Source organism: Cygnus olor, chromosome 4 (genome assembly GCF_009769625.2).
Source record: "Cygnus olor isolate bCygOlo1 chromosome 4, bCygOlo1.pri.v2, whole genome shotgun sequence".
NCBI lineage: Eukaryota > Metazoa > Chordata > Aves > Anseriformes > Anatidae > Cygnus > Cygnus olor.
The window spans coordinates 77,058,515-77,085,204 of record NC_049172.1 but is presented as its reverse complement, the minus strand read 5'-3'; the positions used below and the strand labels follow the sequence as shown (position 1 = coordinate 77,085,204).

General features: G+C 58.2%; 1 protein-coding gene across 19 annotated transcripts in view; it reads left to right on the top strand.

The window, feature by feature from the left end:
- The window catches only part of DYSF (dysferlin), a 93,375-nt gene that overhangs the window by 19,391 nt on the left and 47,294 nt on the right, over nucleotides 1-26,690 (top strand). For 13 of the 19 annotated variants that reach the window (XM_040555073.1, XM_040555069.1, XM_040555066.1 and 10 more), the window contains 19 exons: nucleotides 753-945; nucleotides 1,347-1,502; nucleotides 2,431-2,562; nucleotides 2,971-3,137; nucleotides 3,442-3,556; nucleotides 3,838-3,943; nucleotides 4,410-4,552; nucleotides 5,525-5,698; nucleotides 9,611-9,704; nucleotides 9,924-10,001; nucleotides 12,814-12,995; nucleotides 14,083-14,223; nucleotides 15,455-15,484; nucleotides 16,057-16,083; nucleotides 16,922-16,963; nucleotides 19,932-20,033; nucleotides 20,589-20,750; nucleotides 20,917-21,082; nucleotides 21,400-21,473. In XM_040555073.1, the coding sequence (XP_040411007.1) occupies nucleotides 753-945; nucleotides 1,347-1,502; nucleotides 2,431-2,562; nucleotides 2,971-3,137; nucleotides 3,442-3,556; nucleotides 3,838-3,943; nucleotides 4,410-4,552; nucleotides 5,525-5,698; nucleotides 9,611-9,704; nucleotides 9,924-10,001; nucleotides 12,814-12,995; nucleotides 14,083-14,223; nucleotides 15,455-15,484; nucleotides 16,057-16,083; nucleotides 16,922-16,963; nucleotides 19,932-20,033; nucleotides 20,589-20,750; nucleotides 20,917-21,082; nucleotides 21,400-21,473 (2,284 nt within the window). The remainder of the gene's footprint in view (nucleotides 1-752; nucleotides 946-1,346; nucleotides 1,503-2,430; nucleotides 2,563-2,970; nucleotides 3,138-3,441; nucleotides 3,557-3,837; nucleotides 3,944-4,409; nucleotides 4,553-5,524; nucleotides 5,699-9,610; nucleotides 9,705-9,923; nucleotides 10,002-12,813; nucleotides 12,996-14,082; nucleotides 14,224-15,454; nucleotides 15,485-16,056; nucleotides 16,084-16,921; nucleotides 16,964-19,931; nucleotides 20,034-20,588; nucleotides 20,751-20,916; nucleotides 21,083-21,399; nucleotides 21,474-26,690) is intronic. The other 6 variants (XM_040555067.1, XM_040555064.1, XM_040555063.1 and 3 more) reach the window with 1 other exon arrangement.

Here is a 26,690-nt window from a genome sequence, read left to right as displayed (position 1 = left end):
TGGGCATGAACTCGATGCTCCCATTTATTTATTTATCTTCAGTCTACTTCATCGTGCTTTTACATTTCGCTTGGTCGAGTCCATTGCCTTCCATTTTCCCATGGGAGCACAATTTAAGTCCCTGGAACCTCTGTGGTTTTTTTTTTTTTTTTTTTTTTTTTTTTTAGGGCTTCAACGCACTGCACACACCATCAGTGACCAGGTGGCTGCAGAGCACTCACGCTGCCCACCGGGCTTAACCCATTCTGCGGCTCCTTTTCACAGCTCTTTAACAAATTTCCTCCTTGCTTAGCTTTATAGTTTGTCTGTCTGAAATTGAATGCAACTGCAGTGGATGTATTTAGCTTGGGTTTATTTTCTCTGTCCCTGCACGTTGTGATTTTGCGGTGTGCGGGGCAGGCGAGCAGTGTCCCTCCTGGCACCGTGGGGAGCAGCTCCACTTCATCGCCCCATTTTACATGAAAACCCCTAAATGGCCCCAGCCTCCCGAAACCTGTATGCAACAGCTTGAATCAATTTATATTAAAATGTCCATGTAGTGTGCAGGGCGATGTGTGCAGCTTGGCCAGGCTCCATGTGGCCCCTTCCAGCGACGTCCTTGCTCTTAGCATCACCGTGCTCCCCAAATGCATCTTCACGGCTTGTTCATTCTTTGTAAACTGCTGAAAAATAAGAAAAATAAACAAATAAAGAGAAGCCCCCAGCGAGGGTGAGGCTCCCAGGAGCTGCTGACGCCACATCTCTGCCCACAGCCTGCCCCTGCCTGACGTGCTGGGGAAGCCGGCCAGCACCCACCTGGACCAGAACATGTACCGCTTCCGCAGCACCAACCTGGAGCAGATTGTGCAGGCGGCGCTGAAGCTCAAGCACGAGGACTCGGGCCTGCCCGCGGTGCTGGAGCAGGCGGAGGACTGGCTCTGCAGGCTGAAGGCCATGGCGGAGGAGGTAACGCGGTGACGCTCGTGGTGATGGATGCGAGCGATGCTGCGGTGCTGCTCTGGTGGGGAGCCGAGGCGATGCCTGGGTCCCCGTGCAAGGATCATCCTCATGCACCCACCTCCCTTTTGTGCATTAGGAAGGTTTTGCAGACAGCCGTTGAGGTTTAGCCTGGCTCATGTCTGTGCAATGAAGCTTTGCCAAAAAGGCCTCAGCCCAAGCTGCTGCAGGGGTCTGGGCTGGCTGCAGGCACGGGGACACGTGGGGATGCTCTGCTCGGCCCCCAGGGCTCAGCTGGCGGTGGGGGGCCCGCATGCCATGTCCCCCCCACAGGGTTTTGGGCATCCCTGAGTCAGACACCTGTGCCTGTCCTTGTTCTGTGGTGCTCACCTGCCATCCATCCCTTGCAGCCGCAGAACAGCCTGCCCGACGTGGTGATCTGGATGCTGCAGGGCGACAAGCGTGTCGCCTACGCCCGTGTGCCAGCCCACGAGGTCCTCTTCTCCAAGAACATCCCCGGCTGCTGTGGCAAGAACTGCGGGAGGCTCCAGACCATATTCCTCAAGGTGCGTGGGCTTTTCATCTGTGTGCACGCGTGCCCTGATATATTTATTTTTAAAACTCATTTTCCTAAAAACCGAGCAGGGAGATCTGTAAGGAGGAAAACGTGAGTCAGTGCAGTCTGATTGCAGAGCCTGGGGCTTGTCCCCATCCCATGCGGGCTGCAAGGGCAAGGAGAAGCTCGGTGCCTTGCCCTGTCCTTGCCTGGTGGAGCCCCAGCCCCAGTGCAAAGACGGGCTTCAGTCTGCCCTGGCCATGGCTCCCCAGCACCGGGTAGGGTTAAGCTCTGTCTCGGAGCTTAAGCGAAGATGGGTGCAGTTTGGCCCAGACAGTGCATTTTAAAAAATATTTTAATATTTAAATTTGTAACATTATTTAACGTTTTTCAAAATTCCTGACCCTCTGCCACCCCACGAAATTTAAGCTGTGGCCTCCTCTGCCAGGCACTTACCGAGCTTCTCGCATCTCAAATGATATTTCTTTGGCCTTTTGCTGCCTGCCAGCTTGGGAGCAGACAATCAGTGCCGAACAAGCTCTGAAAAAATAAAGTGAAATAAAATAAACTGAACAAACCCCAAAACCCCAAGCCCAGCTGGCAGCGGGAGGCAAACCAAAATATATTGCTTTTTTCTGCACTTTAGCTCTGGATGGAAAACTAGCATCACTCGAGGGGAAAAAAAGTGACCGAGGGAGAGAGAAAGGGCAGCGAGACGTCACCCTGTTTGTTCTTTCTGTTTTAGCTGGGCTCGGTGTCCTAGCCCTGTCCCGCCACGACGCAGCACCCTGACCCCATGCTGTGTTTGCAGGCTTCTGCTGCCCCAGCCAGGGCTGTGGGGGCTTTGTACCCCCAGCCCCACAGATGTTGGCCTCCCATCCAGTGTCCCCCCGTGGGCATCCTGCACGGGAACGTTAACGCGGCTCTGTCTTGTGCAGTACCCCCAGGAGGAGGCAATGGGACCGAGGATCCCAGCGCAGATCCGGGTGCAGCTCTGGTTTGGGCTGTCCGTCGACGAGAAGGAGTTCAACCAGTATGCCGAGGGGAAGCTCTCCGTCTTTGCCGAAACTGTGAGCATCTCGGGGGGACTCTCCCAGCTCTGCAGCCTCAGGGGGTTCCCCTCTTGCAGGGGTCCAGCACAGCAGGGAGGGAGGAGGGCTGGGGGGGACACACATCAGCCCCTTCTGACCTTGTAAAGAGCAAGCTGCTTCCACCAGCACCCAGCCTGAGCGATGGAGGGGTTGGAAAGGAGCCGTGAAGCCCTCCTGCCCCGGACCAAAGCTTACTCCCCTCCATCCTCCTGCTGGGGGTGAAATCTAGGGGTGCCCGCAGCCCGGGGGTGGGCTGGGGTCTTCCCTGCAGGTCTGTCCTCAAGACGCAGGCGTTATTTGTTTGATTTCAAAGTCTTTCCTACCAGGGGTCTGCACTACCCGTCTCACCCTGCTAACACAGAAACCTCTCTGCTTCTGCCCCCTCAGTACGAGAACCAGACCAAGCTGGCGCTGGTGGGGAACTGGGGCACCACGGGCCTGACTTACCCCAAGTACTCAGATGTCACGGGCAAGATCAAACTGCCCAAGGACAGCTTTCGGCCCTCCACGGGCTGGACCTGGGCCGGCGACTGGTTCATCTGCCCGGAGAAAACGTAAGTGATGGTTTTCTGCGAAGCCACGGAGCTTGGGCGGGCTGTGCTGCTTCCTGGTCTCCCCAAAATGGGGCAGACATAGTAAGGTGGTGGCATGGTCACCCAGAAGGGGGGAAGGAGGTTGGGGGTGTGAGGGCCACGGTGGCCCTGGTCCCACGCTGCTGGCTCACTGCGGTGCTGTGCAAGCCCTGGAGGGTCTGTGGAGGAGCCCTGGAGGTGGGACGTGGGCCCGATGCCACCGAGCTGGGTGCTCGTGGAGGGCAGGATGGGGGTGCCCTGACCGCTGCCGCTCCCCGGGGCGCAGGCTGCTGCACGAGGCGGACGCCGGGCACCTGAGCTTCGTGGAGGAGGTGTTTGAGAACCAGGTCCGTCTGCCCGGGGGGCAGTGGATCCACATGGCAGATGCCTACACCGACGTGGTAAGGACCGTGTGGGGCTGGTGGGCAGGGGCAGCGGCACTGAGTGCCACGGCCTCATAGCGGGTCCCCGGGCAGGGCTGCAGGTGCAATCCCCTGGGCTGACCCCATTTGTGCTCACCAAATGTCTCCTCTGGGGGCTGCCCTGCAGCCTGGCCTGGAGCGGGTACAGCCAAAAAGGCCAAGGGAAGCTGGCACGGGGCAAAGTCCCAGGCTGCAGGGTCAGCGCGACCCTGGGGTTTGTTTTGGGACTGTTTGGTTGGGATCCCCGCTGTGTCCCACAGAATGGGGAGAAGGTCCTGCACAAGGATGAGATCGAGTGTCCTCCGGGCTGGAAATGGGAAGACGTGGAGTGGGACACCGACCTCAACAGAGCCGTGGATGAGAAAGGTACAAGAAAGCAGGTTTGGGTGTCTGCAGTTTTCATCCCCTTGCTCTGTCTGTTGTGGTGTTCCCTTCCACGGTCCCATCAGGTACCAGGGCTGGGGACTCACTGCTGGGGAAAGGCCAGGATGTTCTTCACAGGGGGCTTTTGGGGCTGCTGGCTAGAGCGAGCTGGAAGGCACCAGGCCGGAGAGCAGCCACGGTGCTCACAGCGCTGGGGTTGAGGAAGGAAGGACAGAGGGGAGCATCCCCGAGCCGTGGCTGGGCCAAGGGCTGGTGGGACCCCATAAGCCCATCCCCTGGGCACCAGCACGAGCAGGTTGCCGATTGCACGGCCCAGCAAAGGGGAAAACCACGTTGTGTCTGGACAAAGGCTTGCTCTTAACTTTGCTCCAACTCAGGCGGGTGTGAAGAGAGGTGGGAGGCCGGCGGGGGGGAGCCTCTTCACCCGCGTGTCCCCTTTGTCCCCAAGGCTGGGAGTACGGCATCACCATCCCCCCGGACCGCAAGCCCAAGGCCTGGGTGCCGGCTGAGAAGATGTACCACACCAACAGGCGGCGGCGCTGGGTGCGGCTCCGCCGGCGGGACCTCGCGCAGATGGAGGCCATGAGGAAGGTAGGCCGGGGCCGGGGAGAAGGGGGTGGGAGCAGCTCATGGCCACGTCCCCGTCGCCCCGTGTACATGCTTAGAGCCTTGTGGTGCTTTGGAGCCTGGCGGCCCCATGCTGGAGCAGGCAGCAGCCTCTGTGGCTTGCCCCTGGGGGTCAACATCTCCCAGGGGTGGAGGCCTCTCCGTGTGGCGGGACGGGGACCTCCAGTGCCATGAAGCCGCTCGGGGCAGAGCTGTGCTTGCAACCAGGGCTGGCACAGGTCCCAGTCCGCCCCGGTCCCAGTCCTGCTTCCCTCTAGGTGGTGCAGTTGGACTGCGGATGCCACCGCAGCGCTGCCGCTGTTCCCTCCCCGCAGTGAGGTCCCCAGAATATTTCCCCCCGTTTTCTCTTTCTCTGGACAGCTTTGGATAGAAAGCTTGGGGGGCTCCTGTCACCCCATTAGCCAAAGGGGTGCAAATGTCCTGGGGAGGTGACACAGATCTGGGGAGAAAAAAGCTTTTGTGTCCTTGTGACTGATGCTCTGGAGAGGAGGTCCCATGGCAGAGCCGTGGTGGCCGCAGCAGGGGTCAAAGGTGGTGGCACGGTGGGGGACGGGCTGGTATTAGGGAGGCCGTGGTGCTGCCCAGGGCTGGGCAGGATGCGGCCCTGTCCTTGCTTTGCTTGGGCAGCCCCCAGCCCAGCGAGGACCTTCTCCAGGTGGGATTCACCCAGTGGAGGGCCCTGAGCTCCTGGCAGGGACCTGGGCATAGCACAGGATGGGGACCCTGCGGCAGGCGGCAGCTGGAGGAGGCTGAGCTGTGGGCTTGGGTGTGCACAACCCTGACCCGCAGAGCTCAGGACGGCCTCACACACGTGGGCATCGCCCGTCGGCCGGGCTGGGGTCCTGCTGTCACCTGCGGAGGGCCCTGGGGGCGGTGGGACCGAGCCACCCCACCCCAGCCATCAGTGCTGAGCGCCCACGGGGTCCTGTCCGGCAGCACAAGCAGGAGGAGCTGGACGGAGAGGGCTGGGAATACGCCTCGCTCTTCGGCTGGCGCTTCCACATGAAGCCCCGCCGCACCGACGCCTTCCGCCGCCGCCGCTGGAGGCGCAGGATGGAGCCCCTGGAGCGCACCGGTGCCGCTGCCGTCTTCGCCTTGGAGGGGGCTCTGGTAGGTACCTGCCCGCACCGGCCGCTGTTTGTTTAGCTCATATTCTGGCTTTCCTCATGCTCTGGATTTCATAATCCTTTGGCTTTTCCAATAGCTGAATGAAAACCAACCTCGGCAGCACAAAGCCCCTATTATTGGGCTTTTTTTTCTTTCTTTTTTTTCCCCTTTTGGCTCTTTTTCTTCCTTCGTCCACTCCGTGCTGTCCTGCTCCCTGACCAAGGGCTGAGCTGTGACCTGTCCGGGACGAGCTGCTCCAGGGTGTTCTCTTGCATCGGAGCTTGGCGTACATCAGCCATGTGCTCACGTTGGCCCCGTGCGGGGGGTCTCAGCTGCCACCCACCCCCGTGGGGACCAGCAGGACAGCTGATTTCATCCTCAGGCCCATCCATCCCATTTTTGGCCAGACAAACCTCCTTCTGCATCAACTCCACCCTTTGCATGGGCACTCACGTGGACTCTGGCTGGAAGACCCCATAACGTTTTAACCCCCCCAGCTGTGTTTATCCCACCCAGTGCTATGGGATGGGGGTGTCACTGGGCAGTGTCTGCCCCTCGCAGAGGGGCTGCTGGGGGACGCTCACCAGGCTGTGCCTGGCTGTGCCACTGCAGCGCGCCCGTGGCTCAATTTGGGGGTGTCCAGGTGGGGGACATCTGATGGGGCTGTCTTGGGGCTGCTCCTATAGAGCATCGTGGCCTCAACACAGACATCCAATCCTCCTACGCTAATGCCTGAAGTGTAAATTTTCCCCACTTGAATCTCGGCAAAACGCAAGGAAAACCCTCAGCGGTGTCACCAGCACCAGCAGGGTCCCAGGATTTTGCAGATTTGTGCCTTCCCGGCTCCTCTCTCACACCTGCACGACCGGCATATTTCACAGGGTGCTCCAACCCACAGCAGTTCCTGATTTTGCACGGCAGGGATGAGGGTGCTGGGCCAAAGGGGTGCCGAGGATGGGGAACATGTGGGGGCACTGAGGTCTGGGAAGGGTCAGTGCTGTTTTTTCTCTGTTTTCGGTGCTTTTTTAAGTGCAGGCAGCAGGAGGCAGCTTCCATCGGCTGAGGCGTGCAGGGTCCAAGGCTCGAAGCCCTTCTGCTGCCTCCTGATCCGAGCGCGCTGAAGCAGAGCAGGGATTTTGTCAGGAGAGGGAGCCCAGAGCCTCCCCGAGCTCAGATTTTACCCAGGCTGGGGACCGGGGCTGCCGCCAGTTCCTGGAGCCTCCCGCAGCCCCTCCTGCCTGCTTGCTTCTGTTTTCTGCCACCCTCTCGCCCACGTACCCGTGCCCTTCTGCGGTCGTGGCTGGGTTTGCCCGTACGTGGTGCAGGGAAACCAAAGCGGAGGGAGGATTAAAGTGCAAAGTCAGGCAGAACACAGCAGCACCCAATTCCCTGAGCTATTCGTGAGGATTGTTTTCCGACAGGAAGATAATACCAAACGCGACCAGAAGGAATGGGTCTTGGATGCAGGAATGTGCCCGGTACTTGGGGTTTCAGCAGGGAGTCTCAGCCTGCGGGGCTGAGAAGTCCTTGTCCGTGATATTGAGGCCCCGAGAGCTGGGGGTCAGCAGGACCAGGGGTGGGAGCACGCCCAGGGCAGCACCAGCCTGAGCCACGTTGGCCCAGAGCAGCGAGCAGAGGGGGAAGCACCGTGCTCAGAGGTTTCCGAGTGCCTTTTGGTGCTACCAGGGTCTCCTTTGTGGCTCTGAACTCCTGCTAATGTGAGCATTCGTGCCCTGTCTGCGTCTCTGCTGCCTTTGCTTTTCCCTTCTGCATGCACATGTGTGCGTGATTCCTCTCGCACACTCACGCTCTCCTCAAGGATGTGCTCACCCTATTTTCGCTCAGAGGATTTCATTCCGCTGCTCACATGTGCTCTGTCCTTTCCCCAGTCCCCAGACCTGGGCATGCCCACGGGGATGCCCACAAAGCATCTGGGGCTTTTGCTTCTCACGGTGGGTCTGAGCTGAAGAGCGGGGAGCTCGAGACCAAGCAGCTGGTGGTGCAGGAGGCTTTTAGCACCTGGGCTGCTGAGCCGGTGTAACATCACCATTTGCAGCGCTGTGCTGTCATTTCCAGCTCATGTGCTCCTCTCCAGCCCGTCTTTCACCCGTGCACCCACCCCACAAAAGCCGAGCATCCTTCCTTTCCCCCAGGCTGGGTGTCTTGGCCCCCACCTCTGCCATATCAGCCTGCTCCCTGCTTCCCTCTCGGGGATGATGTGTCCCAGCTTTTCTGGGACCTGCCGCGTAGCAGCTGGCTCGTCGCTGATGGTTACTGAAGGAGACGGACCGCAGCCACGGCGTCTGCCCTGGCTACGATTTCCCGGGAAGCCCCGAGCTGAGCTCTGCGGCTCGGGGCCGCCTCCGGTTTTGGATGGAAATCCCAGAGGCTGTCCCCCGGAGCTGCGAGCAGCCCTCCCACCCCGCAAACCTCGTTTCCTCCGATCCTCCTCTGAGCGTCAGCTGAGGGAAGCCTTTGGCTGGAGGAGAGCTTTGGGGTTGCCGTACCAGCCTGGAAAATCTTGCCTGTCTCCGCCGGCTTGCGCGTTTGCCCTGGCTTCGGCTATGCACCAGGCGCAACCGAGCCCAAGTGGCTGCTGCCCGGGCAGGGGGCAAGGAGTTAAACCTGGGGGGACAGCGAGGTGTGCAGTCCTGCTGGGGTGTGGTGACAGCAGGGTCCCAGTGCTGAAGCCTTGTGTTGGCTGCTCGCACCTTGCACTGCATTTGGAAGCCTCGCAGGGATGGGAGGAAGGGGGGGAAGTCTTGAAGGTGCTGCATCCCGTGTGAAGACCCCAAACGATAGCCAAGAGCCAGGTCTTTTTGCAGCTCACCCTCTCCAAGGTGTGCTTTGGAGCCTGGAGCTGCCCAGTCTCTGCTCGCAAGCCCCTTGTCGACGGTGAACTGGGGAGGCTTTACATCAGCTTCGGGAAATTTGGGTTAAACCGGTGGTCAAAGGGTGCTCCACGGTGGTTTAGGGTGGTGGGAACCCCCTTTTGCCCTGCTGCATGGATCTGGAGCATTTTGGAAAGGCAAAAAGGGCTCTGCGGACCACCGAAGCTCCTGACCTGTTTTTGGGACTGGGTGGCTCTGGGATCCAGAAACTCCATCCCGGACCTGCTTTTATTTTTCCTTTCCTTCCCTTCTCTTTTTTTTCAAACACCCCTCCCCTCTCTCCCTAGCATCTGATAATTGAAAATACTCAAAGATCAGCTTTACGCTGGCTGGAAAGCCATCTGTATGCTCCTTTTCCTGCAACTAACTATTTCAAGTCGAACGTGGCAACCAAGAGGTGCCAAACGGCCGGCGCTCACGCATGAAAACAAGAAGAGGAAAGAGCGTTGGCCAAGGTCGGCCGAGGCTCCTTCCAAGCAATGGCCGGGGCATTTCTCTGCCCTCGACACCAGCTGTATCGCTGTTAGCTGAGTTTATACTCCATTAATTTTGCTCACAAGGGGACTTAGTGAAATTGCTGTAGCTGCTGCCCCAAGAAGAAGAGTGCTGTGCCTTACGGAGGGGCTTTGCTGAAATACCCGGGGGTGTTAGGGGAGCTGGGACCCGTTGGCTGTGGGTTGGGGTCCCTCGGATGCTGGGTGGGGAGGAGGAGGAGGAGGAGGAAGAGGAGGGGGAAGGGGAAGGAAGAGGAGGGAAGCAAGGCAGGGGAAGGACTGATGCACACAAGCCCGAGGCCATCTGACTTGGTGGCTCTGGGGCTTTGTTGACCCATCCCATTAACTCCCAGCATGGCACGGCTCAGGATCTGGGGGGCAGGAGAGCCCCAGGGTCACCCCATGGGTGCTGGGAGGTGAAAGTCCCCAGGAGCCCGAAGTCCCCTCGGACACCCCTGTGGACAAGCCGTGGGGCATCGCACCCCGCGGGGGTCCCGGTACAACCAGTCTCCCATTGCTTTCTCTTGCAGGGGGGAGTGACGGACGACAAGAGCGATGACGGCAAATCTGTCTCCACCCTCAGTTTCGGTGTCAACAGACCCACCATTTCCTGCATTTTTGACTGTGAGTCCCCAAGGGGAGGGCAAAATTTTCAGGAGCCGCAGTGTGGGGGCTCTGCTGCGGGCACCCCATGGCCGGGCATCGCCCCAAATCTCCTCCAGTGCCGGCGGGTGGGGACGGGGCTGGGCACGGCTCCTTCCTGGGAACATGGGCACGGACTCGTGGTGCTGCCCGCGCTCACCCCGGGCTCTCCCCTCACCCGCTTCCCGTTCCCCATGGCAGATGGGAACAGATACCACCTGCGCTGCTACATGTACCAGGCTCGGGACCTGATCGCCATGGACAAGGACAGCTTTTCAGGTAAGCCCAGCTGCGTGCATCATCCACACGTTCGTGCTCACGATTAGTGCTCTGATGAACGCCAGTAGGGTCGCCGAAGCGAATTTCTGGAGCTTCGGGGTGTTTATGGGGGTGTTTGGCAGCCGTGCACCAAAGGCACGAGGCTTTCCCAAGGAGACCAGCCCTGTAGCTCGAGTCCCAACAGCAAGAAGTCGGAGATCCAAGGCCTGTTATGTGAGAGCCCAGCCAGAAACCACAGTTGCCCAGGTCAGCTGTGAGTCAGAGCTGTTTGCTTTGCTAATGGCCCCTTCTCCTGACCCGAGGTGATGGTGGCACGGAAAGCTGGTGGCAAGGCTGGGTAGCAGATGGCTCGGGGCACGACAAACACAAACAGAGGGAGGGCAGGGATGTTTACCGTGGCCCAGCGCCTCGAGCCAGCCTCCTGTGCGAGCTGTGGGAACGCAGAGAGGATGGAGGGCTTGGGGCTGAGACGGTGGAGCACGGGGCAGAAACCTCCCTGCGACGCACGTGGAAAAATTCAACAGGGTGCAAAGGTGCAGTGAGCACCTGGGAGCAGACAGGCAGGGCTGGCAGTGGGGGTTTTGGGGTTTGTGGAGGGGGTTTGTCGTGGGGTTTGGGGAAGGGATGGAGGCTGCCTGGGTTTTGTTCCCAGTTCTGCAAAGGGAACCGTGGTCAGCGGTGGGAGCTCGTCCCTGGCAGGGCAAGGCATGCAGGAAGCCTCATCTCCTCCTCTGAAGGACCCGTCCCTGCTTCTGCTGCTCTGGTGGAACCAGGGAGATTGAGGGGGGGGGATTTCTCCTCCAAGCTGAGAGCAAGGGGCTCATGATTTTGGGCTTGCTGTGAACCAAGGAGCTCTGCTGAAGGAGAGAGACCCCATCTGTTAGGAAAGAAAAAGTTCTTTGAAAATCTGGTTGGAAAAGAGAATACCTGACAGTGGCAGATGGGGGAGGGTATTTCAGAAAATGGAATGAAATAGGAAATGAAGTTAAAGTCAGGTGCGTCGTGCTGGAGGTCGATGGGTGTGGGTTGTTTGGGTGCCGAGGCTGCGGGCCTGCAGGTTGCTTGGTTTTAGGAGCATTTTGTTTGCAGCAGGGACAGAAGCGTGGCTGTGGAGGGGGAGACACGCTGGGGACTGTCCTTTGGAGCTCGAGCTGGGTGGGGACTGGCCCTGCAGCCGGGCGGCCCCACATCCTCATCCCCACAGCTCTTTGGTGCTTGTGACCGAAGCTGTCTTTGTGCGCGGCCGTTAGTGCTTTGCGGTGTCATTTTGAGGTGGAAAAACAGCAAAGTGGGGATGTTGGTATTTATCCCTGAATCAGAGCCGGGGCTGGGGCGATGCAAAAAGTCCCGAGTGCTGCGTGGTGGGGCTGCGTCTGGGACGTGAGCACCCCTCAGCACCCCCGCAGCACCCGCACCCTCTGCAGCGATGCCCGCGGCCGGGCGCATCCTGCATCCCCCCGAGGCCCTCGCCGTGGTCACCCCGCTGCGGGGATTCGCAAAGGGGCCGGGTGTGGGATTCCTTCTGGGGCTGACACGGAGGTGATGGACCTCGGGTGGCGTGCAGGGACAGTCCCCAGAAGTGGTGACCCACCGCGGGGACGTCCCCGTGCCAGGCAGCAGGACCGCGGTCCTGGGGGGCTCGGGCTCCCCCCGCTATTTGGAAGCAGAGGGGTGCGATGTAGGGGCACAAATGCCCCGGAGAGGTGCAGGGCACCCAAACAATCACCCAGTGTCTGCGCCCACCGAGGTCCCGTCTCCACAATGGGGTTGTTGTTCGAAACGGTGGGGACCGAGGTGATCTCATGGCCCCGATCGCGGAGCGGGGAGGGAGTCCCTTCCCTCGGAAAAACCCAGCCAAGGACAACATGAGTAACAACATGCCACAATGTGGAATTGTGATCTCTGCTGCCTTAACAAAGCATAAAGGAGTTCATTAAGGGGGCTTTACACAGTTATAAAAATAAACCTTCTGTGCACACGAGGGTCTAAACAAAGGGGCTTTATGGAGGCCTCCTTTAAAAAGAAGAAGAGGGGAAAAAAAGAGCAAAAAAGCAAATCCAAACCCATGGTTTTTTTGTTTATTGTAACGCATTCTGCTTTCCTCTTACTGGAAAAAAGCGCGTAAGTGGAAAAGGTTCTTCCCAGCGTGAATAGTGCTCTCTCCAGCCGGCCACCTCGCAAACAGCCCGGCTCATTAAACACGTCTGCTGCGGTCCGGACGCCAAGAAGGAAAATACATCCCCCCGGCCTCCCCCCCCAGCCTCTGGCGGAGGGAGGGAGGTGGGGGATGCCTCCCTGCTCCGCCACAGCCCGCTGTGGGGTGTTCGGGGCCGACCCGCGTGCCCAGGGCACGCAGGGGCCGGTGTGCTCCAGTGTCAGCTCCCCATGCTCTGCGTGGGGGGCACGAGAGCTCCTGTGGGGCTGGGGTCCCCTCCTGGGGCTGGGGGTTTGTGCGGTGCCGAGCGTTCATGGGGTGTGCCGTGCTCCTGGCCACCAGCAGCTCTCCTGGGACTGGCTTTGGGGTGACCTGGGTGAGACCCCAGAGCGATGGTTCCTCACGTCGTTTTGGATCCTTGCCAGGTGACACCTGGCTTGGGAAGTGCCTCAGCTGAGGGTAACTGGTGTATAGGGGGTAAGAGGTGGAGTTGCCTGGGACACGATGGGAACGTCGTTGCTGTTCCTAAAAGACCCACAGCTCTCTCAGCTTGTTTGCGGTCTTCCCTGCACGGCTGCAGGTGCTTGTACGACGTGAATTCTCCTCCGACTGGTAGCTGTGATTCAGCCTTCACCTCTTGCCCACCGTCCCTTGCAGATCCGTATGCCATTGTTTCCTTCCTCCACCAAAGCCAGAAGACGGTGGTGATCAAGAACACCCTGAACCCCACCTGGGACCAGACGCTCATCTTCTATGAGATAGAGATCTTCGGGGACCCCCAGAAGGTGTCCGACTCCCCTCCCAACATCGTGGTGGAAATATATGACCACGACACCTATGTAAGTGTACTGGCATGAGCTGGGCCTTGGTGGTATGAGTGTGCTGAGGTAAATGGGAGAAACGCACAGCACCGTTCCTGCCTTGTGGAGCGCAAAGCTGTAGCATCTCTGAGTAGCTCGGACACCGGCCTGGACACTCAGATGATAAAAATCCAGCAAGTGGATTTTAGGGTGCTGCTGATGTCCGTGGTGCCCTGCTCTAGTTACCAAGGCTGTATCGATGTTGCCGAGCGTCTCAGTTAGCCATAGTTACTTGTGCAAAGAACTTGGGACAGGATTTAAACCAGTCGTGGGAGTAGGGGGACTGTGCACTGTTGTTTGCCCAGCTGCCCACAGTATCCAAAGTGCCTTGTAGTGATGGCAGTTTGGGTGGGGAGATAACCCTGAATCCTCCCCAGACAAACTGGACTGTAGCCTGCCACAAGGGCAGGGGGGCTTTCAGACCACCTGTAAGAGCAGTGCATGAATGCACGGCACGCACAACACCTTGGGAACGTCTCGGTGCGTCCCCCCCCCTCCTCTCTTCCCTCCACGTGGGCTCTCGTGCTGGAGGTCGTGTCGTGCCCTGCCTATGGCAGAGAGGGCCCTGACCTCACTGCTGACCCCAAGGTCCTGCTTCAGTTCCTGTAGCTGCTGTGCTGGGACCTAAGTTATCACGCTCTCTGTCACTCCTGGGAAAGCTGGAAACTCCTCGGGGTGGCAGCGAGGGCAGCCGGAGGTCCAGCTGCAGATGGTGAATGGGCTCGTGAGGAGCTGCTGGTCCTGCTTCTGGGGCCAGCAGCTGGACTCGGTGATCCAGGGGGGTCCCTTCCAGCTCGGGATGCTCTGTCATTGTATTCTGTGATTCTGTGTCATACTCCAAGCTCCTGTTCTGAAATTGTGCGATAGCAGAGGAATCTCACCTCCTGTTTAAGCAAAAATACGCAAAAAGAGTGCGTTTCTATCCCTAGTAGTAACAGGGAGGAGGAGCTGGAAGACCTGGGTCTGCACGGGCATCCGAATCCTCTTTGGGTGGATGGGTTCCTCGTGGGTCAGACGCCGTGGCAGGTATCTGAGGGGGGCTCCCCGTCCCTCTGCTGCCTTCCAGGGCGCGGACGAGTTCATGGGGCGCTGCGTGTGCAAGCCCAGCCTGCAGCGCTCGCCGCGGCTCTCCTGGCACCCGGTCAGCAAGGGCAGCAGGAGCGTCGGGGAGCTGCTGGCGTCCTTCGAGCTGATTCAGAGGGAGAAGGTGAGCGCCCCGTCCTCTGACTGCAACGCTGGCTTCTTCCCTCTGTGTCTCAGCACTTTCCCAGCCTTTGCTCGGCACTGTTATCCCCGCTGGGCTCAGCGCCTCTCCGGGTGCCCCTCCGCAGCTTCCAGCCATGCGGTGGATTAGCAGAGCAGTGGGAAGAGGCTCGGTGCCGGGTCCAAGCCTTGGCTGCCGGGGTGCTGGTTTGGGAGGTGCTGCTTCCATCCAGCCAGCTTGGCCAGGCTCACTTAGCTCCGAGCCTTGGCACCTCTGCACCGCGGGAAGAGCCCAGAGCATCCAGCCCCAGATCGCTGCCCTTTGCTCAGAGCAGAGTTAATTTCCGGAGGGGATTTATGAGAGCTGCGGTGGGCGGTTACTGCTGCAGCAAGCTGCCCGGCTCTGCTGGCTGCTCGCGTAACGAGCCGCAGGGGACGCAGGCTGCACCGCAGAGCCAGCCCGGGCTGGAGAGGCTGCTCTTCATGCCCCGTGCGCTCTCGTTCCCTTTCCACCCTCCCCATGCACGCACCACCCCCTCGCCTTTTTCATCCCTTGCTTTTCCACTGGCTGCAGCCCAGCTCTGCCTCCGTGCCAAGGGAAGCGGATGGAAGCCTACATCTGCCCCTCCTGCTTCCCCCTCCCGGCCCCCAGGTGCTAATTGGGAACGGGGTCCCGCAGCTCCCTCCTCTCTCCCCGCCATGTGGGTCCCAGCGCTGCTCCTGCGGGGATGCTGTGCTGCCTGCACGCTGCTGCTGCCGGGGATGTGCTGGGTCTCAGCCCTGCTCCATGTGCCGGGGCTGCTGGGGGGACCAGGGCTGTGCCCGTGCAGGGAGGCTGACATCGGCTGTGCACCACTTCTGGTTGCACGAAGCTGGGCAGGTTGGCAGCCACCAGTGGAATACGGGAGCTGATGTCCAGGGGAGGTGGCGAGGGGATGCTGTGTGCCGCCGGGGAGGTCTCTGCTGCCAGGACGGGGCCGAGTCACCTGCACGCTGCCTCTGCTGCCTCCTCACCCCGTGCAGAAGCTGCAGGGCTGGGTGGGAAAGACTTTGGTCCTGTGCAAGGACCTTGCTTGATGCCAGCCGAAGGCAGCCTGGTGGCTGCAAAGCTCTGCTCGTGCCTCCTTGCTGGAGGCAGGGCCCTGCCCTCTCGCCCAGGATTTCGGAGCCCGGCTCCAAAATGTTTCTCATCGCCAGGAGTGCAAACGACAAGTGTGTGTTTTTCTTCTCCACAGCCGGCTGTCCATCACATCCCTGGCTTCGAGGTAATGCCTCCCTCCTGCTTGTAACTCCTCGGCCCTGCACCCTCGACTATCCCTCCGGTCCCCTGCCCCAAAGAGCTGCTGGGTCTCAGCAGGGGTTTGCAGTGGACCTTGCAGCCCTGGTCCTGCAGGCAGTTTGTCCATCCTGTCTTAGGTACCTGTCTTGAGATGGATGAATCCCCATGCGGGGGTGCTGATTTCCTTCAGCTGATGGCGGAGGGAGCTGGAGTGAGCGAGGTAGCTCGCTTTTGACCTCCAAGGCAGAGCGAGCATATCCCATTCCAGATATATGGAAGGATGTATTCCTGCCCTGAGAAAATTCAGCATTTCTATTGAGAAGGGCTGTGCTTCCCAGCACACTTCCTACCCAGAAGCCCAGCGAAGGCATTAACTGATGCTGGGCTTTCAAATGTTTTATGTCACCTGCACTGATTTCTTCTCAAACTGAGCCAGGGGAGGCAGAGACTTGGACAGCATCATTTTCCCATTTGGTTATCAGCTGCAGTCTAAAAGCCCTAGGATGGCTTATGGTTGGGAGTTGCTCTAACTCTACTTTCCTTCTCTTCTCCAAACAGAATGAGCTCTCCTCCAGCCTGGATGAGGTGAGTCTGTAAGATTTTTTGTCTCCACATCTTGGACATTGTTGAAATTGTGCCTCCACGGGGCAGCCACTTCATTTCAGATGGGTCAAATCCATTGCATCAGGGTTTTAGAAATGAGTGGTCACCAGCAGGATGGGGCAGATGGCTCTGCCCTTACCTCAGGAAGGGCTCCTGAGGCAGGGCACGTCGGGTGGTATTTAATTAACCTTTGTGGGATGTGTGTGCATGAGGTCTGCTGATGTTCAACCTGGCCAAACAAAGCATGTGAAAGCCGAAATGCTGTGCTGACCTCTCACTGGACCTCAGCTGGAATCCCCCCTGAAAAGTTTGCAGCTTTTTGGGGAGGGATTCACCATGAATTGTGGCATGTGCTGGTGTGTTCCATGTGCTCTAAATTAAATACATACAAGGCTGTACACCCTGCAGAGCCCATCACTGGCTGAACTGAGCACTGCCAGGGTGGGCTGGCATCTTGGAAAGCCCAAGGCAGGGAGCTGAACGAGGGGCAAAGCTGTTTGAGTGCTGTGGTGGCCCTAGGAGCCAGGTAACCCCAAAGTCTGGGAGACAAGTGATGAGGAACCTGGGGCATGGAAAGAGCTTGGCCACCCTCCGTGAAGGATTGGATGGCATGAGCACATCTTTGCAAAATTAGTTTCTTCCACCCACAGTGGAAGTTTCTTCCGTGGTTTCTTCCATCAGCCGTTCCTGGTGGTGCGGGAGGGCTCGTCTTCATGCTCCATGTGTGCTGAGATGGCCGAGCTCGTGTGAACATAACCATCTCTCTGCTCTTTCTCCTCCATTTCTTGCCACTGCCATTTCTGGACTGGGCACTCCACAGCTCTGCACCCCCGCCTTGTTCTACGAGGGGCTCCTCCAATGGGTACCTTTTATGCTCGGACACTTGGCTCCCCTCTGTTCCTCTGCCCCTGTCCAGAAAGCAAATTCAGACACAGCCTGGCCTCACCCCCCTGCCCTGCAGGAGCCCCCTCCAAACCAGGTCCCTGAGGTTGCATCCCAAAGAGCAATGCCAGCCTGGAGGCTCCAGTTCCCTTAGCAGTAAATAAACCCCTGGGGGCAGCCAGGCTCATACACGCCTCAGATTCGGGTTCATCTTGTGTCTGGATGGCCAGGCTGGCACCAGACTTCCTTCTCCTGCCTTTCTGTTTGGTGGAAGTGGGAGCAGCCCTTTTAGGACATATCCCCTCCACGCACTGGGATTTAACTTCCCCTTGAATTGCATCACCCAGCTGCGTGCTCAAACAGGGAGAAGTTGCCAGTCATTGTTTCGGCTGGGCTGAGCTGCGTGGACTTTTGCTCACCTCTCTTCCACCCCTGTGTGAAAGGCAGGGTTGGACGAGGTGGCCTCCAGAGCTTCCTTCCACTCTGATTCCCCTGACTTGGCCCCACTCGAAAAAAAAATACAGCTTCCAGTTGACCCCACGGGCCTTTGCATGGGTGTCTTGTCCTTCCTGCTGTGGCTGGGTTGAGAGCTGTGTCTGGGAATTGCTTGTTCCCCACTATGACCCTGAATCCTCCACGGTGCCTCCCTGTGTCCACTCGTCCCAAGGACTCGCTGCCCCTTTCTGTCCCAGCTGGTGAAACCTCTGATGCTCGTTCATCCAGCGGAGATCTGGGAGAAGCACAGCCCTAGCTGAAGGCGTCGCAGTGCTGGGAGCCAGACGGGTGCTGTTGCTGTCAAAGCTGCTGGTGGACCCAGCAGGACAGGGGGCAAGCAGGAGCTCTTTCCCTAAGGCTTTCCCCTTTTCCCTTACGGATTTGCCAGAGGACAGAAAAATTGAAATAATCTTTAGTCTACCGGCTATAAGGAAACGCAACACATGGCATTTGTGCCAGTGGAAATTTAGGAGCTCTCTTAGAGGGGACAAGTACTCCCTTTTGGGGAACAGACATCACATTTTGAGCCTTCCTCAGGGCTTGGAGGTGGGCTGGCTTCCCCAGCTGTGTCTCCGGCGAGCAGCTTAAATGCAACTTAAGCACAATTAAAGATAGAAACAACCGTTTTTCACCGAACAAGGACAGACTGAGGCTTGTCCTGCTTCAGCCCCTGCTTAGGCACCTTGAAGTGCTGTAAGTGCAGTGCATGACAAACGAATCTGGGGACAGCTCTTCAAGGGCCGTGCAGTCCATTCTGCTGCCCCAAGCCAGACCCAGTGCACACGCAATTCAGTTCAGCAGCCACCGGCAGCTGCCACTGCAAAGTAGAGCTTAACATCTAGTACATCCAACATGCCACTATGGAAAATCCCTTTGTAGCGTAGTCATCTGCACATGCACATAAACCCCAACCAGTCCCATACTTGAAATGCATACACCCACTTAATTTAATGCAATAATACTTTAGCCTGAAAAGAATGCCGGTCTCCTAAATTGGTTCCAACTGCCCTTGGTTGAAGGATGCATTTTTAGAGGTTTTGCTTTCATTCCTGCCTTCTCAGTGAGTCTGAATTCAAAGATCCAGGTCAAGAAGAACCCAAACCCTGGAAGGGCTCTGAGCCCATCCTCCGTCAGCAGCCAGGGAAGTCTGGCTCCCTCCTTCCTGCCCTGTGAAAGCAAATTTTGAGTCCCTCGCCTGCTGTCCAGACTTGGTCTCACGGTGAAGGAATCCTCCTTCTGTCTGCACCTGAGCCCTGTCCTGGGGCCGGCATCGTTCTCTTATGGGATCAGTGTTAAAATAGTATGTTAAATCTTATCACAAAAATCCCCACAAAAACATACTTTTTAGTGCTGAATTGCGATTACTCCTGCCATTAGTATCCTGGGAGTACTTTATATCCAATCATTTTCAGTATTAAATCAGAAGTGCCCTATTGTAGGGACAGCTGGTGGGCAACAAGTGGGTGTTCTGCTGGATCTTTACATTTACCAAAGCAGATGGACTGTTACAGATTCTTAGGGTTAGTAATTAATTAGTTTAGTACCAGCCACGTAGCTCTTTAAACTGTGCTTTTTGTGAGTTGGTGGTATTCCTTTATTACTAATAAAACAAAATATATATTTTCTTAAATTCCATGGAATCCAACAGTACCGGTTGGATCAGGGCCTCACTGTGTTAGGATAAAAGACAGCCCTAGCTGAGGAAAGCTTGCACTTACCTCAAGAGAAGATACAAGAACACAGATGCAGAAGAATAACATAAATTTATACATCACACACAACATACCAATAAAAATCCGATGCTTTCAGGCAATCGCTATTCCAGGCCTTGAATTAACAAGAGGTGGCAGAGGTGTTTTACCTTGAATGGTTTACCTCTGATGGTTGGACTTCATGGTCATGAAGGTTTTTCCGAATCTAGACGATCTCTGATTGTATCGTGTGCCCCTTCCCGCGGCTGGGGGTGATGCCAGCCTGCGTCCCATCGTGCTGCCCCACCTCTGCCCGCTGGACCGTGGGCGCTGGCCGCAGCATCTCACTGCCCAGCGCGCGGAGCTAACGCCACTAATTCTCCCCCTGCTGCTGCTTCATCCGTTCTCTTCATCCCTCCCCGTAACTACCTCGCTGCGGCCCTGGTCTGGGGTAGATGTGGTTTCATCTCCTCCTCCCCCAAAGGAGACTGTGCCTCGGCGTGGGGCAGGAGATGCCTCCCAGTTCCCTTGGGAAGGCTCAGGCATCGCTCTGAGCAAGAGGTGCTTGGTCTTTCCCGGGGTCAGATTAAAGGGAGAGAAATAGTTTGCAAGTACGTCCGTTTCCCCCCATCTGGGTGTCACGGACAGCGGGGAGGAGACGGCTTTAGCAGAGAGGAGGCTCTGGGGGACGTAGCGTAGGGAGGCGATGGGGCTGGTGCCCAGTCTTGTCCCCCCTGATGCTATCACCCTTCCACCCCGCAGTCCGCAGACTCCGACCTGCCATACCCGCCGCCCCAGCGGGAGCCCAACATCTACATGGTGCCCCAGGGGATCAAGCCGGTCCTGCAGCGCACGGCCATCGAGGTGAGTGGCGGGGAGTGCACGGGGGCGAGACCCAGAAATGGGAGCCGAGCAGACTTGGTGGGCACAGGGTCCAGCCAGCGCTGGGAGCTGGTTCTGCCCATCAGCTGTCAGCCACAAGTCTCCTCAAGCCATGATCTTGGCTCTGGGTTTGCTCTGCATGGAAAAAAACACAATTTCCTCCACTCCCGCTGCACGTACTTGCCTCAGTGGGCCAACGGGTTTCCATTTTGTCCTCTGGTCCCATCACCGAGCTGGCACCAGGTCCGACTTCCCACCGGGGAAGCTGAACCTCACCAAGCCCTGGCCCAGGCCCACACTTGCTCTTTAGGCCGTTCTCAGATGAGCAACGTGGACACAGGGCATGCTGTGCCCAGAGGGATGAATGCTCGCTGCATGGCCTGCCTTCTCCTCACAGCACCTGGCCCACGTGGGGGATTTGGCTCTCCCTCGCGGTGGGCCAACCTTTGGGTTTGACTCTCTTGCTGAGACGCTCAGGGCAGACCCAGAGGGAGCAGTTTGGCTCAGCCTTTTCTGCCCGTCCCCCTCACCCTGCAGATCCTGGCCTGGGGGCTGAGGAACCTCAAGAGCTACCAGCTGGCCAGCGTCACCTCGCCCAGCCTGCTGGTGGAGTGCGGCGGGCAGCTCGTGCAGTCCTGCGTCATCAAGAACGTCAAGAAGAACCCCAACTTCGACGTCTGCGTGCTCTTCATGGAGGTGGTGAGGACCTCGGCCCCACGCGGCCGGCATGGGGAAGGGACCTCCGGGGGCCTATAAAACAACCCTGGGCCGGAGCTGATTCTGCCCTGCTCAGCCTCGCTTCCCTTCAGGCAGGTGCGGGGTGGGCGCTCTGTGTATTTATGTGTGCCCCCCCCTCTGCCTGCAGCGTTTGCCCAGCGAGAGCCTGTACAGCCCCCCCATCATCATCAAAATCATCGACAACAGGCCGTTCGGCCGCAGGCCCGTGGTGGGGCAGTGCACCGTCCGCTCGCTGGAGGACTTCTACTGTGACCCCTACCACGAGGAGGCCGACGGGCCCCAGGAGCACGCAGGTACCCGTGGCACCGAGCCCACCGCTGGCTGCCCCCCTCGCCCTTCCCCAGGAGGAGCTGTGGGTGGCTGTGTGCATGGCTTGTCGCTCAGCACAGCTGTAGGTCTGATGTAAAAGGCCCAGGAGGTGCTGAGGAGGAGTTGGGCTCTGGGGTCCGTTGGTGGGCTGTGGCCAAGCCCCGTGAACGTGAGCTTTGGGTGGTGTGGGGGCTCTGGGCATGGCTGAAGTTGCTCCTGGAGCTTGATCTGGAGGTAGTTTGGTTCTGGGGTCTGTAACAGCTGCATGTCCTGCTCATGCCTGTGCTTGCTCCGATTGCAGATGATGTGAGCCTCACGCCCAGGGATGACGTCCTCATTGACATTGATGACAAAGAGCCCCTTCTTCCTGCCCAGGTAGGTAAAAAGTTGCTACAGATTCTTACTTAACAAGTATTTCGATGTGGGGGAACTTGTCTGGGTGCAGGGCTGGGCACATTGGTGCAAATGTGGGGTCATGTTTGGTCATAGCCTTCTTTTTACATTTTCACCTGTTTTCACCTCCCTTTTCCCCCATGCTACAACGAACAGCCACAAGCTCATCCTTTTCCCGTATGTTTGATAAGAGGTGTCAGATTGATTTTCTGGGACAGCAGAAATGTGTCTGTGAGAGGCTCACCCCTTTGGCATCTCTTCCTCAACTGCGTGGTTTGGTTGAGGCTGGGAAAGGTTGGCACTCATCCCTGTAGTGCTCTGCTCTGCGGGATGCTGGAAATGGCCGTCAGCGCCCCAGGGAGCTGGCGGTCCTGCAGGGGCTTACACCGGCACTGGACCGGGTGACCTGGTGCGGGCAGGTGGGAGGGTTTGCCCAGGGTCCCACCGGAGGGCTGTGACTCTGTCCATACCACGAGCACAGGGCCAGGTCGCCTTGCCCCAGTGCTGCTCGTTGTTTGCAGCTCCGGTTCCTCGGCAGAGGGCCGTGGCAGGGACTGGGGCCGCTGGCTATCCCCTGGTGGCAACTGCGCATGCTTTAGCCTAGTTGATGAAGGAGGAATGTGTTGCTGCTGTTGCAGAAAGAAAACTTGGGCGTGCCGTGAGTCTGGGGGCTGCAGGACACGCACCTCCCTCTGCATGCAGCTGTGCCCTGCAGGCGGGCCAGGCGGGCAGTGCCCCTGGGGCTGCTATTGCTCCTTCCTAAAGCGTGGCTGGCAATGTCTGGCCACACTGGTGGCACTGGCCATGCTGGTGTTTCGCATTCCTGTAGGTGGGCAGCCAGCAGCTGCGCCCTCTTTGAGGCAGAGACGTGTCAGTGCAGACGCGTGCCTTGATGCGCCGGGCTGTAGGCAAGCCGGGTTACTCAGAACAGCCAAAAGCATTGCCAGAGGCGTTTGGTGGAGCTTCTCGCCATCTCCTATTCCCTTTGGTGTATTTAGCATGTTCTGGCATTTCAACCCCCTGTTTTTTAAGGGCTGTGGGTGCTGCAAGGTACCCTGGGCTAGAGAAGCCTGATGGGGAGCTGGAGCCGCGCCTCCCTCCTCGCTGCATCCCTCCTGCCGGGCCATGCGTGCCGGCTGCGTGCCGTGCCAGCCCTCCCCGTGGCACAGCAGCATGCAGTACGTGCCGCAGCCTCTGCCCGCTTCACCTTGGGCTAAGGAACACGAAGACTTTGGCCGGTGCTTGGCTAAAGCTGGGTGTGGGACCGGAGCCTGCTGCGGTCTGGCTGCAGCTGGCCCTCCTCTTCCTCACCCAGCCCAGGCTCCTCTGGGGGTGCCTCAGGAGCCGGTGGGGACCCGACAGAGCAGTCCAGAAACCCTGGCCCGAGCGCACAAGTGTCACTGAAAGGGAAAAGCAGCTCGAGAGAGAAAATACAGCTGACGGCCTAATTGGCTTTCCGTGTCCTTGCCATTTGTGGCTTTGTTTTAACTGTTTACAATTGTGCTTCATCTTGTATCAGTAAAGTAACTGGAGCATGTCTGTAAAAATCACAGCGAAACAAGGCTTGGAATGGGAACCTGTGCTGCTGCAAATAAAAAAACACCTTTTCTAGCCCAGTGCAGAAAGCATGTGACAGAAAAGTGAGGGCGCCACCGAATAGCACGGGCAGGAGGGCTGGGACGTGGCTCATGACTTTACCCCTGGTTTGCTGAGTGATGCCGGGCAAGCGATGCCGCTTTGTGGCACGAGGAGGTGATGTGGTGAGGGCACTGGTGGCATTGGCAGGTTTCAGGAGGCTGCTGGCCCTCAGCCGTGCCCCGGGCTGGTGGCAGCAGGGGGAGGTTGGTGGCGTTTGTGGCACAGGACCTGGTGCTGCAGATGGAGTGATGATGGTCGGTGTTGTAGCTGCAGCTCTGGAGAGCTGTGGCGACCTCGCTTCTGATTTTTTAATAGAGAAATCTACCCAGCTTTTTTTTTTTTGGATGGATTATTTTTTTCTGGCGTGTTCTGAAATCTATAGCGAACCTTTTTTTTTTTTTTTTCTCTCCTCTGAGAGAGCTGGGGCTGCTCAGCCTGCAAAGACACCTGCAAAGTCCCAAGAGAGAAATGTGATTCCCTCTGGGAACCTCTGTTTTTGCCCCAAAGATCCTTTACGGGCTTGGGTGGGCGCAGCGGCGGCTGTAGTGGGTGCTCACCCCCCTGCATCCAGCTGGGGACCCCCGTGCCAGGTCCCTCCCTTGGCCAATTTGTGCAGCATGTTGGTGCTCAGTGGACGGGGGGCTCCCATCTTGCACCATCCCCTCCTCTGCTGGTGCCTGGGCGGCACAGGGCAGCACCCTAGGGTGCCCCCACCCATGGCACAGCACCGGGGGTTCCCCTGCTCTGCCATGCCCACCAGCGCCCAGAATGCCCTGATCAGAACACGTGGGTTTTTAACGAAAAGGCATCTCTTCCTCGATGATTTCACGGATTTTTCTTTTCTTTGGACGCTTTTCTCGCTTTATTTTCTAGGGGGGAAAAATCAAGAGTGGTTTTCGTGTTAATTTTGCTGCAGTTCATTTTCTTACAGTCTCCCCCCTGAGACCCATTCACTGTTTTCCTGTTTTCCCCAAGTTTTGTTGCACCTGGAGGCGAGGGCAAGGAAGAAAGAGAAATGCAGGGCTCACACTCTTCAATTTGCACTCCAAAAATGGCACAATTTCAAATTTCTTTTGGCTTCCATGGCTTTTATTGCAGTTAGCTTGGATAAGAAAATGAAAAAAGTCATCCTTTATTATTTTTTTTCCTGTCTTTTGACCAATGTTAACCATGAAAGTGCTTGTTGGTGGCATGGGGCATGCAAGCCAGCAGCCGTGGGTGCTGTGCAGACAGCGAAGGAACAGAGCTGTGGATGTGAGGCCCGGCCTTTCACCGGCCACCCTTGCTGGGGGAACAACCAGAGGCATGGCCCTGGCAGTGCAGATCTCTCCCCACCACTGCTGGTGCGAGTTTTCCGTGATCCCTGTGCCTCATCCCGTTTGCACCTGCACTTGGGGAGCTGGAGGAGGAACCACCATCCCTCCAGTCCTGTTTCGGGTGCTGCCTTCACTCGGGGCAGGACGGGGGGTTCCCCCCATGCAGGCTGCGATGGAAGGAAAGCAGCAGCTGCAGATCCCCTGCAGCTCCCACCCTTTCCAAAGCTTTGCTCTGGATGCTTTCCCAAATGCGCGGTGCTCCTGCAGAGGCTGTGGGCACCATCTGATCGCATGCTAGACCCAGGTCCCTCCATTTCTCTTTTGAATTATACCCTGTAACCCACCCCTGCTGGGAAATTCATGTGTTTTCTGTCCATAATCATGGGAAAACACTCTTTCCCTGGCTCTGACGTTCTTCCCCGAGACCTTAGGGTGCTGCTTGTCCTGGAGGAGACCCACACACCATGGCTGTGTTGTACATGGATCAAGATTTCACCCTCAGCATAGCTGGGTCTCTGTCTGCTACTTGCTTTGGAAATCAAGGGTGCCGCTGTGTCTGCAGCAGGGTGGGAGCCAGCACAGGGTCCTGGTGTGCTCCCGGTGACTGAGTGCTGGAGCTGGAGGTGACCCGTGTCGGCTCTGGTGGGAGGAAAGGAGGTTTCCTACCAATCTGGAGGCAAAAGGCATTTTTAGAAGGTGACGACCAGAAGGTGGGGCTCCCATCAGGGCCGGCAGCTGGATCCTCTGTGTCTTTGTCCTGGCGGAGGCGACCTGTCACCGTCCCGGGGCCTGCTGCAGAGGAGGGGAGCAGTTACTGCCGCTGGGGCTGCAGCATGACAAGGGGGGGCAGTGGATGGTGCCCGCATCTTCCTGCAGCGTTGGTCCCTTTCTGGGTGCTGCCAGAGCCACGGGCGTGGAGTGATCCGATGAGGTGGTGGGGTACAGGGGCTGGTGACAGCGGGTCCTCTGGGAGACTCCCACGGCTTGTCCCACAGGCCCGGTGTTCAGCAAGGGTGTTCAGCCCTTCCTGGGTGACCCTGGGCACCCTCTGCTGCTTGCCGTGTGCTCCCGGGGCGGCTTTTGGCTGGGCTGCGCAGAAGTGAATCTGTCCGTAAGAAAACGCAGCCCACCTCCACATGCCGGCGTCCAGGCCTCTTCACTGCGGGTCTCCCGGTTTGCTCATTGCTCCCACAGTTAGCAAAGACGTCCAGGGCGTTTCTGGGCGGTGGGTGCAGGGGATGGAGGTGAAGGACCCTCTGGCCTCCAAGCACCCTGTGAGCAGGAGAGGGGCTGCGGTGGCTGAGCCCAGGTCTCTCAGCCGGGGCGTGCAGCGCGAAGTGAGGCGAGCTCTTGCGTGTCTTTGACTCCCCTTTAACCAAAATAAGTGACAGCACCGCGTTATACCATTATTATTCATTTTTTAATTTCCAGCAAAGGTCAGAAAAATGTGTCCCTAGCAGCGTCCCCAGACCTGGAGGCAGGGCCCTCTTCCCCCAGCACAGCAGCGAGCGGCAGCAGCAGCGCCTCCCTCCCCAGCCTGCCCTCGCAGAGCCAGCAGCACGATACCCTGCTGCTCCTTTCTGTTAGCAGAGGTGGAGATTGTCATTATCATTCCAGCTGTGTGGGCTCAGGCAGGCGTTATGTTGGCGCCCCGTGCAGCTCCACAATAGGTGCCTGTGCCCTGCGGCACTTCTGAGCCCACCGAAAGCATCTGAGCCTCGGCCCAGCCCCGGGGCAGGTCGGAGCGGAGGCAGGCAGAGGCAGAGGGAGATGGCAACGCCAAAACGCTCGTTTTCAGCATTTTCAAAGTGCAAGGCTTCGGCATTTCTTCACTGAAACAAACATTTCAGAAACAAAACACCCTGCCATGAATCGAATTGTTCCGGTTGACCCCAGATGGATTCTCCTCTGTTTGTTTGTTTGTCTTTCAATTCTGCGCTTTGTTTGCAAGCAGGGGAGGAGGCGGCTTGTTCCTGGAAAGCCAAAGCAGAATTCCCACCATCTCCCTCCCCTAACCTCCAAATCCTGGCCCTGGCTGCCATCCCTCCCGTGCCCACCCCTGCCGGTGTCGGAGGTTGGGCGACCCACGCGCTGGTGGTCCGGCACCCGCGGCCACCGGCTGCCCCCGGGGATTTCTTCTCCTGGGGACGGTTCCCGGTGGCCGGCCCCTGCCCCTGCCTGCAGTCCTCGCAGCGCCGTGACCTTGGCCGTGGGGGCCGGGGCTGTTCCTGCCCGCGCATGTGTG